Source organism: Micropterus dolomieu, linkage group LG10 (genome assembly GCF_021292245.1).
Source record: "Micropterus dolomieu isolate WLL.071019.BEF.003 ecotype Adirondacks linkage group LG10, ASM2129224v1, whole genome shotgun sequence".
NCBI lineage: Eukaryota > Metazoa > Chordata > Actinopteri > Centrarchiformes > Centrarchidae > Micropterus > Micropterus dolomieu.
Window position 1 is genome coordinate 25604116 of NC_060159.1, and position 11917 is coordinate 25616032.

At 42.2% G+C, this 11917-nt stretch overlaps 1 protein-coding gene across 1 annotated transcript; it reads left to right on the forward strand.

Annotated features, from left to right (window-relative positions):
• Positions 1–5591: 5591 nt before the first annotated feature.
• Positions 5592–7644, forward strand: LOC123978375 (the record flags this gene model as incomplete). The annotated part of the gene is made up of 5 exons (XM_046061624.1): positions 5592–5640; positions 5877–6206; positions 6349–6615; positions 6759–6860; positions 7324–7644. Coding segments are annotated over 5 exons (762 nt in total), but the record flags the coding sequence as incomplete, so codon positions are not given.
• Between the last annotated feature and the right edge of the window lie 4273 nt (positions 7645–11917).

Here is an 11917-nt window from a genome sequence, read left to right on the forward strand (position 1 = left end):
CCATGGCTCAGGGTGGGCGGCCATCTGCCTCGACCGGTTGGGGTGAAGGAGAGAGAGAGAGAGAGAGAGAGAGGCAGGAGAGGAACAGAGAAAGAGAGAGGGATGGAAGGAGAGAGAGGGGAGGGAGGCAGCCTACACAATATACACACAGAGGACAGTAAAGGTGATGTTGCTATAGACTAAATGACTAAATGAAAAATGGTATAGATATTTATAGTAGTGTTAATGATAATAATTGTAATGTTAATGATTACAATAACAATAATAACAGTAGGACTAGTAACAATAGTTGTTGCAGCAGAGGGTGTCGAGCAGGAACACGGGGGCAGCAGGTGACCCGCAACCACAGATCCAGACTCCACAGCTCCAGAGCCAGAAATATCTGCAGGAAGTTATAGGAGGAGAGAGGAGAGGGACGAGAAAGCACAAGACTACCAGAAAGGGGAGAAGTTGAGTTAGTAACATGCAATAATGGGATGAGGTTGCATACAGAGGGAGAGAAAGTGGAGGAGAGAGGAGCTCAGTGCATCATAGGAAATCCCCCGGCAGTCTAGGCCTATAGCAGCATAACTAAAGGATGGTTCAGGACACACCTGAGCCAGCCCTAACTATAAGCTTTATCAAAGAGGAAAGTCTTAAGCCTACTCTTAATTGTGGAGATGGTGTCTGCCTCCTGAACCCAAACTGGAACCTGGTTCCACAGGAGAGGAGCTTGATAGCTGAACGCTCTGGCTCCTAGTCTAGTCTACAAGTAACCCTGCATTCTGGGAGCGCAGCGCTCTGGTGGGGTAGTAAGGTGCAATGAGCTCTTTAAGATAAGATGGTGTCTGACCATTAAGAGCTTTGTAGGTAAGAAGAATGATTTTAAATTCTATTCTGGATTTTACTGGAAGCCAATGCAGAGAAGCTAAAACAGGAGAAATGTGATCTCTTTTCCTGGTTCCTGTCAGAACACGAGCTGCAGCATTCTGGATCAGCTGAAGAGTCTTTTTCGAGCAGCCTGATAATAAAGAATTGCAGTAATCCAGCCTAGAAGTAACAAATACATAGACTAGTTTTTCTGCATCATTTTTAGACAAGATGTTCCTGATTTTCACAATATTACGTTGGTGAAAAAAGGCAGTCCTTGAAATTTGCTTAATGTGAGACTTAAACGACATGTCCTGATCAAAGATAACTCCAAGTTCCTCACAGTGGTGCTGGAGGCCAGGGCGATGCCATCTAGGGAAACTATATCTTTAGATAATGCATCACGGAGGTGCTTGGGTCCCAGAACAATAACTTCAGTTTTATCTGAGTTTAACATTAGAAAATTACAGCTCATCCAGGTTTTAATTCCTCCTGAAGGCACATTTGAAGTTTAGCTAACTGATGAGTTTCATCTGGCTTGATCGATAGATATAACTGAGTATCATCTGCATAACAATGAAAGTTTATGGAATATTTCCTGATAATATTGCCTAAAGGAAGCATATATAAAGTAAAGAGGATTGGTCCGAGGACAGATCCTTGAGGAACTCCATGACTAACTTTGGCATGCATGGAGGACTCATCATTAACATGTACAAACTGAAATCGATCTGATAAATAGGACTTAAACCAGCTTAGAGCGGTTACTTTAATGCAAATGAAATGTTCCAGTCTCTGCAATAGGACCAGATGGTCAATGGTATCAAATGCAGCACTAAGATCTAATAAAACCAGTACAGACACAAGTCCTTTGTCTGATGCAATGAGGAGGTCATTAGTAATTTTCACCAGTGCTGTCTCTGTGCTATGATGAACTCTAAATCCTGACTGAAAATCCTCAAACTATTGCTCTGTAGAAAGTCACACAGCTGTTTAGCAAATGCTTTCTCCAGGACCTTAGAGAGAAATGGAAGGTTAGATATAGGTCTATAGTTGGCTAAAACATCCGGATCAAGTTTGAGCTTTTTCAGAAGAGGTTTTATTACAGCTTATTTAAAGTACTGTGGTACATAGCCTGTTGATAAAAATAGATTCTCTTAAACTCTTCTGTTTACCTTTGATTTAAATAATTTCAATGGTCGGGGGACAGACACCGTCACTATAGGATTTTCACTAAGTAACTCCTGAAATGGAGGAGCAGAGAAGTGTGTCAGACTGCGACTCTGCCTCATAGTCTCAACTCTGGGTTGTCATGGATTTGTTACACTAATAATTTCTAGAAATGAGAGCTCCTTCAAGTGGGATGGATGCCGTCTCTCCGAATCAGACCAGGTCTTCCCCAGAAAGTGTGCCAATGATCTACAAAGCCCACATCGTTTGCTGGACACCACCTTGACAACCAGCGGCGGAATGACGACATGTCGTCAGATTTGGCAAGGGTCCAGAGAAAACTAGGGTGTCCGACATTGTTTTTGCATATGTACACACTGACTCAACATTAATCTTAGTGACCTCCGATTGGCGTAACCGGGAGTCATTACCGCCGACGTGAATAACAATCTTACTGTATTTACGTTTATCCATAGCCAGCAGTTTCAAATAAGACTCAATGTCGCCCACTCTGGCTCCAGGGATGCACTTAACTATGGCCGCTGGCTTTGCTAACTTCACGTTTCTCAAAATGGAGCTGCCAATGATCAGAGATGGTTTCTCAGCGGGTGTGTTGCTGAGTGGGGAAAATCTGTTAGAAACGTGAACAGGTTGATGGTGCCCATCAATTCCTCCTTCGGACAGTCACCCAGCCACCCCTTCCTGGCTGCTCAGGAAATGCCGGGGGAGGGCTACCACAGGCTAACTCAGGCCGTTCCTCACCGACTACCAGGGACTGGCTAGCTACAGTAGCTAAAGATTGATCTACCAAGGTGCGGAGCCGGGCTTCTAAATCACTGAGCCTCGCCTCCATGTCTATAAATAAACTACACTTATTACACGTACCATTACCGCTAAAGGACGCAGAGGAGTAACTGAACATCTGACACACCGAGCAGGAGAAAGTAGGAGAGAGAGAGGGAGAAGGAGAAGCCATCGCTAGCTGCTAAGCTAAAGTCGCTAACGGCTAAGCTAAAGTACTGTAGCATTACCAACATTTTTGAACAATTATGAGATTGAACAGCAGTCACTAAAAGAGGGGAAGAACTGTGAGTGCTTAGGCAAAATTACTGTAAGAATAAGTGTTTAGTGGACAGTTGGTATTTAGCAAGAGCAGCAGAACATGCTACCAACACACAAGCACCGGAAACGGAAATGAGTTCACACGCTTACCACAGTACGTCAGCAACAGCGGACCTGGGATCACCACTGTAATCTGCAGACCGAACAGAAAACAAATCACTTAGTTTCAAAAAGGAAGTGTTACCAACTCTCAGTAAACACGTCTAGACTTTAACTGGTAACACACAGGAATTTAGCTCACAGCTAACGTCCCGCGCTCTGCAGGTGTACAAGTCTCTCGGTCTCTAGTGGCGAGGAGTGCAAGCATGCGTCCAAACTGGCGTGGACGGAGTCCCTCGTTCTGAAGAACTCTGAGCTTTGACTTTGCAGTTGTAACTATAATGTGCTCAGGAGCAGATTAGCCATGCAGCAAAAGTTACCATGGCAATGTACCCCGGTAAGAAGTGAACCACTGTCGTAGGACTGAAAACCCAGGGTTAACCCTGAAGTTAACTTGCTAATGTCAAATCTTACATTTTAGTATAGGCCTCAACTGTCGCAGTGGTGAAGTCATGTACTAACAGTGTCATAATGGAATGAGAATATTCTTTACTATAAATTTACTGTCTCTAGTAACTAACAAGACCACCCCTTTCTCTCTCCCAATAATCCAACCACCCCAGCTTCACTCATTTCATCCACCCATGCCTCTCTAAACCAATCACTTGCGCATATGTACATAAGCCCATTCAACAAACGGAAGTATCCAAATTCCTCAGTTATGCATCATTCGCTATTCTCCATCCAGCAGCTCTGAGCACACACAGAGCACACACATATCTGCCATCTGCAACTTTCGGTAGGAGTCCGTTCTTCCTACTCTGACCAGCTGGACCCTCGACGCTCAACCTGCAGCCACACACTCGCCTACCCGGAGCTCCTGGTCCAAGTTCCTTCCCTCGACAGCCACCTCCGACTGAACAATTGCCCTCCTTCAGTACACATTCAAGGAAAGGCAAATCCCAAAACAAGTTCTGTGAGGCTGAAGCTCTAATAGAGGTCCAATTTGTTTCACCCCATGCCTGCTCCCTTTGTGTCAGATTTTTTCCCGTTTGTTTTTCCCCATTTTTCTCATCAATGTCTCAGCAGGCTGCACACCCTAACCCTGCTCACACATGCCTTCATCCCGGCATCTGTTCTTCTTGTCTCCCCTCAGCTGCAGAGCTCCTTCGGCTCCCCCTAATCAAGCAGCTGTTTCTCTCTCGCAGCACCACCACCACCACTAACGCTGACTTCTGTTCAGCATCAGTTACAACGAGCCATGGCGCTCCGTCTCATGGACCCACTCCATTTCCTCCTTTTCTTTCGCTGTTCCCCTCCCTCCTCAACATTGCACAATCAGCCCACGATCCGATGCCCCAGGAAGTCAACAAAAAGAGAAGGCCCATACAGCATCTGAATAGTTTGCAATAACCTCAATGATTTATGTTGCAACGTTTCAAATTGACAACATCAACCAACCTGCTGCTACAATTTGTGTAGGCTTAATGCTCAGTCAGGACGCCCATGAATGTTTTAATCATTTGTTGCTACTAGTCTCAGTGACCCCAAACCTTCCAGGGGTTAAAGTAGTTTTAAACAGAATTTCATAAGCGCCTCTTTATCTTATGTCCTATTAAAGTGTCATCTGTCAGTTCCTGTGAGCCTCATGTGTTTCTGATGTTTATCTAGTCATCTTTTAAGGGAAAAACCTCCAGAGCTCTGCTGCTGTTGTTAACCACATTCTCACCAAAATACTTCCTCTTCAGATCTCTGTACAAAAAAACGGCGAAGAAACAATTAAGAACCAGCAGATCTCAGAGCAGTAAGTGTTCTTCAGCAGCTGCTACAGTATCACCATATTGCACCATGGACATCAGGAGTCAGATTCTGGTGGGAGAGGAGTTTGACTCTTCACCTGTCTGTTCATGTGTGCTGTCAAACATCACCATGGATCCTGTCTGTTTTCTAATAAACACTATCTGAAGAAAACAAGTCGCATTACTGCAAACATTTATCTTAACTAACAATCTTCACACCTTCAACTTTCTCTTCTTCTTTTGAGGAGGTAAAACACGTCGTTGTCACAAGTACAGTGGGAGTGGACAGTGTGAACTCTGACGGCTGCATCTCATGTTGCTGATCAAGAATTTGGGGTCTCTGTCAGTCACTGTGGATGAGAGAAAACTGCATTTCTAAAATGTAAAAGTGAAAACTGTAACTGAGTTTTTGGCTGTTTGGACATCGACAAGAAATTCAGAGAGACTGAAATCTAAAACAGACTAAAAGTCACTATGAGGAAGTGACATCATTCTAACCACAGGAAGTAGCTGCTGCGTCTCTCTACTAAAGCACTAGTTTAGAAACTCAGACAGTTCTGAGCACGAGAACAAGAGACAGAAGAAGGAGAGACTCAGAGAATCATGATGGTTGAGTTCAAATGGATTTCTTTATTTCTTACAGCGGTGCTTCAGTTTACAGGTAAGAATACATATATCACATATATAAATGGAAGGCACATTGTAAAAAATAACTTGATCAATATTATTAAAGATTCTTTATTAGCTACATTTGATTTAACTAAGAAAACCAAATCTGTTGTTTCTAATGAGTTTATTGAACTCTTGGAAACTAAGGATAAAGAAATAATCGTCACTAACTATGAACATAACAGACATTTTCTCATTTCACTTTATTTTTCATAATTTTCTCAACAGCAGCAGCAGAAAAACTTCCCCTCTCCTTCACTGTCAGAGTTGGAGATGAAGTCACTTTGCCTTGTAAAAATTTAATAGCCAGTCAGCAAAATTGTGAATATACTACATGGGTCTTCACTCATTCAAACAACACAGCAGCAGTAGTGCCGGTTTTACTTGGGCAGATTGGTGAAGATGCTCTATCTAAATCAGACAGACTGAGTGTTACAGAGACCTGTTCTCTGTTTATAAAGAAGGTCACGGTCGAGGATGTTGGTTACTACTTTTGTCATCAGTACATATCAGAAGAACATGGTCCGGACTCTCTGGTTTATCTGTCTGTTGTTACCAGTGAGTATTTCCATCATAATGTTTTCAGCTCAAACTGTCTTGTTAGAACAATATACTGAAACATTACAATAATTATGATCACAGTGATGAAATTAACTTTACTCTTGTTGTCTTTCTCTCACAATATCTCCATCTTCACCAGTGACTGAACGTAAGGACGCTGATGAGGTGACGTTAAACTGCTCTGTGTCGACGTATGGAGAGTGTGAACACACAGTGAAGTGGCTGTATGAGGGTAAAGATGTGGACAAAGACATGAAGACATCACAGTCTGGCTGCTACGCCACTGTGTCTTTCCTGGATTCTCATTTTAGTTCAAAGTCTAACTTGAAGTGTGAAGTATCAGATATTTTCTCCGGAAACGTGCAGCTGTTCACCTTCAGCCCTCAGTCCTCAGGTGAGAAAACAGGTGAGAATATGCTGAGCTGACAGCAGATGGTAAACATGAGGTACAACAGTTTCTTGGGTTGTGTTATTTTATATAAACATATTAATCTAACTTTTGATTTAAGTGTTTCATTTAGTTCTTGTTGATTTTTTTCTGTTCTACAGCTCGTACAGATCGTTCTGCTCTGGACTACATAATGTTGGTTATGCGTGTGGCTGAACTCCTCCTAATTACTGTGATTACTGTTCTTCTCATCAGAGCTCGAGGTGAGAACATTCACACCAACATTTGTTATATTAACACATTCTCTCTCAAGACTCATCACATATTGACACTTGGTCAAGACCCTTTGGCGTCACTTTTTAACTCCCTTTAGAATAATATTTAGATATTTTTGGCTCCAGGGTGAAGTTTGCAAAGCTTAGCAACAACAAATATGCAACGTCCGGTAAAGTTAGCAACAATAAATAGCCAACACCTGGTTAGACTTTCAAAATAACATATAACTATCATTGCAAAATATCACCATTTTGAAATGGTACGTCATTAAAGTTGTGAAACATTGCAATTAGGCAACAAAACTACTTGGTTAAAACATCAACAGTAAACTGGGTGGAAAATCTGATCATTTTGGGCTGTAAAAAAATCTAAGGGACTGCTCTGCTTTCCAATTCAACATTTATTTATTCCATTTTAACAGAATTAATTGTGTTGTGTTGCTTTTCATAGGAGCAAGACGATGAAGGTGACGGTGCCTTTGGAGCCCCTGTTCCCTCTGTGAGACTCCACTGATCAACAACTTCCACGTCAACATCAACTCAAAAAAGAGAGAAGCAAACCTTGCAACATAATTTTGAGTAGTTTCTTAGGTGTTGAAAAACATACGTCTAAATTGTTTCCATGTTTAATAATTTAGGCTTTAAAATTTTGCTCACAGCTGTCTGTTTGTGTAAACGAGAGATTAACGGATTTTCATTTATAACACTGATGTAAAACTTGTTTTTGTGCAATTTGTTGTGTGTTTTTAAATGAGCTTTCAGCCATAACAGAGTGTATTTACTATAAAAGAGAAAAGTGTAATCTGCAAATACAAAAGTGTTTGGAAACCAATCAAGCATTGTGTTTTGTCTAACTGTACCACACCTTTTCCAGTGCATGGTTAATTTTCTCTGCTATATATTTTAACTTTCTTTCTTAAATTCTATAAAATTTAATTGCTTAGGATGTAACATTGTTCTTACTGGTGGTCCCGCTGCACATCAGATTGTTTCCTGAAGAAATTTTTGCCATATTCACAAATTGGTTCAAATCTAAAAAGAAATATGGAGTATACTTTGTGTCCACTGGTAACAAAAAAGCAGGGAAAAACGATGTGGAGTTCCCCACGGGTCGATCCTGAGCCTCTTCTTTTTTAACTCTAAATGCTCACACTAGCTCAACAGCAAAATTTCTCACTGTAATTATGCAGATGCCCCCAATCTCATCCAATGAAACGTCAAAAATGTGTCTAAACAAAGATAGAAATGCACCTAAATTGACTTGAAAATGCACAAAAATCTGATAAATCAGGCTACTTCTTCTAAGAGCTGGATGCACATGAACACCTTCTCTGACAAGCTATGAATGTTGTTATGTGCTGTTACATATTGTAGAGGCTTGAAACTTTACTTCAAAGCAGTTAAAGACAGTTCAGTCAGGCAGCTTCTCAATGTTTTAACTGTTTGCTGCAACTAGTCTTGGTGACCTCAAACCTTCCAGGGGTTAAAATAGTTTTCAACAGAATTTGATAAGCACCTCTTTGATAAGTTTCCTAATAAAGTCTCAACTGTCTGTTCCTGTGAGCCTCATGTATTTCTGATGTTTATCTGGTCATTATTAGAGGATAAAACCTGCAGAGCTCTGCTGCTGTTGTTAACCACCAGATACTTCTTGTCTGAAAAACAAAAATATCTGCAAAGATACAATGAGGAACCAGCAGATCTCAGAGCAGTAAAATGGACATCAGGAGTCAGATTCTGGTGGGAGACGAGTTTGCATGTTGATGTTGGTCGTTACATCAACATGCATCAACATCATCAGACAGTTAAAATCAGGACAACAAGCAGTGATGAAGTTAACTTTACTATTGTTGTCTTTCTCTCACAATATCTCCATCTTCACCAGTGACTGAACGTAAGAACGCTGATAAGGTGACGTTAAACTGCTCTGTGTCGACACGTGAACAGTTCTGTAGACACACAGTGAAGTGGCTGTATGAGGGTAAAGATGTGGACAAAGATAACAAAGACGTGAAGACATCACAGTCTGTCTGCTACGCTGCTGTGTCTTTCCTGGATTCTCATTTTAGTTACAAATCAAAGTCTAACTTGAAGTGTGAAGTGACAGATGGTTACTCTGGAAAAGTGCAGCTGTTCACCTTCAGCCCTCAGTCCATTCACTTCTCTCATTTAATGTTGTGTAATTTCTGTGTTGTGCTGTTTGTCTCTTTTCCAGGTTCTGGGTAAAGATGGTGATGATGAAGATGATGCAGTGACCTACAGCAGCGTGAAAGCTTCCTCTTCTTCTGCTGGAGCCTCAGCTGATCCCAGCGACCTCTACGCCACCGTCAACAAACCAAACAAATAAGAGACCACAGTGTAGTTACAGCTCATATCATTACAGGTAATTTACACTGAGAACTGATAAATGTTTTTAGCAGACTTATTTTATGATCATTTTCAGGATGTATTGCTGTAAAAAGCCTTTTAGTCCAGAAGGGGGTGCAGTAGGTTAACTAGTAGCACAATAACAAAATTATGTGGCTGCTTGAAATGTAACTGAACATAATATATGGTACATTTATCTTGATGAACTTGCTGTCAGGCACTTTAATGTGCTAGTGCTGTGTTTTTTTATGTTCTGGTATGAAAGTAATTAAAACAAACTCAGAGGAAGTGGGACAACGCTCATCTTGACTGAGTCACTTCGGAGAGTTCAAACAGCTGAATGAGAGGAAAATGTGGAAACACCACAAGGGTTAAATTTTCAAAAATGATTGTTTAGAGGAAGCAGATAAAACATTTGTCTTTAAGAAGCAACCCGTTTAGAGATTTACAAGTAGAAAGGGCAGAGAGAAACGAGAGAGTCTCGATGGTTGAGTTCAGATGGATTAAAATGTCTTTATTTGTAATGGTGCTTCAGTTTACAGGTCAGGATGGATATGACATGTGTTTTTGTTCTGTGGCAGGACACATTATCCTGCTGAAAGAGGCCACTGCCATCAGGGAATGAACTGAATTTATTTCAGGATAGAGATCATCTCATTTTTGCATAAAACATTCTTTAACAGAATGTTCACATTACATTTAGCTGACGATTATATCCAAAGCGACTTACTATTTTGACATATGTCAGAAGTTGCAACTTGGGGTCAAATGTCAAAGCATCACACTGCCTCCGCTGGCTTGTCCTCTTTCCATAGTGTATCCTGGTGCCACGTGTTCCCCAGGAAGAGGAACTTTCACGGTGCTGTAAGTGTCTGCATCATCATCACCATGTTTACCCAGAACCTGGAAAAGAGACAAACAGCACAACACAGAAATTACACAACATTAAATGAGACAGAATGATGCAGGTTAATGCAACATTATGATATCCAGCCATCAATTTGATATAGAAAAAGTGATTCATAAGGCTAGGCCACCTTTTTCCTTTGCTCTGTGGTCCAAATCTGATGCTCACATGCTCATTGTAGGTACTTTCAACAGTGGACAGGGGTCAGTGCAGGCAAACTGACTGGTCTGTAGCTACGCAGGCCCATACACAACAAACCGGGGTGTACTGTGTGTTCTGACCGCTATTACCTTTTTCAGCAATCTGACTGCTTTTCTGTTGGATCGGACGACATGCGTCAATGAGCCTTGGCCATCCATGACCTTGTCACCGGTTCACAGCTTTTCTTTCCTTGGACCACTTTTGATAGGTACTGACCACTGCAGACTAAAACAAGGATAGAGATACAGAAACACAGAGCAGACAAGAACAAATCATGACAGCGTGCCCATTCTCCTGCGTCTAATGCTGGCCGCACAAGAGAGGATAACTGAATTTGGGTTCAATTCATCCCTCCCGACTATTTTTTTGGTTTTTGGTTGAAACCGATTAAAGGCCCAAATAATCCGGTAGTGTGAGGGGTTTGCAGCCATAATCTTAAGGTTGCCAACGGAGGCACCCCTGGTCATCATTAGAGGTTAAAAGATCCAAATCAAAGATATCTGAAATGAAGCACTAACAGCCAGAGAAGAGAGAAAGACGTCCCAGAAAGGGTGCGAGCTAATTCTGCATTTTATTCACAACGCTGCAACATTTCCATGCAGAATAGCAACGCCGCTGCATGCTGTCAAGCTAGATGGATGGCATTCTGAGACAAGGTCACTCTCTTTAGTTCTCCCGCACACCACCAGCAAGCTAAAGTGTCCTCTCAGATATAAGTGGACACCAAGATCCAACAACTCCTGCTAAAGCCGGCCGTCTCTGTCAACCCTGCGCACCTAATGTACAGAGGTGTCTACTCACTAGCTAGACCCCTACATGTCCAACAGATGTGTGGACACCACACTGCAACTGTTTTGTGAGCATGACAACAGGGTCTTTTTCTATTTCAAAGACATCAATGTCATGGCGAGATCAAAGCCCACCCTTGTCTGTGCAGGAGGACCTGTGGTTCTCAAGGTCTCCTCAACAACTGGCAGCAGGAGTGCCACTCCGCAGGGTGTCCTCCTACTTGCAGTATTCACAGCACCCTGATGCGTGGCTGGATGGCTTTGCGAGTGTATCTTCCAAGACTATGTGCTGCCAGGAACAGACCCATCCACTGCGATCCGTGCACACTTCATCCAAAGTGTGGCAGCGTCAGCAGAGTGTTGAAGAGATCAGCAACGGCATTGTGGTCTTCATGACGCCCATTTGTGCTTTTCTATCTCTTGGATGTGTCCGGCGCTTCTTAGAATCCGTGCTCGCAGGTGCAACCCAGAAGATTTTAAAATTGTTCTGCTTACCTACAAAGCCTTACATGGTCAGGCACCAGCTTACCTCAAAAAGTTCCTCATACTTTACTGCCCAAAGAAAGCACTGCGCTCTCAAAATTCATGGCAGCTTGTGGTGCCTAAGGTCAGAGAGGGAGCCACAGCGTTTATTATCAAGTGCCTCTATTATGGAACCAGTTTGCCAATTTGGGTTTTGAGTTTCAGAGTTCTCTCCTAGGGTGACAAGCAGGCTTTGCATGCACAGCAAACCGCCAGTCACAATATTGTTGGTGATCAGTTTATCAAACAGCCAAAATAGG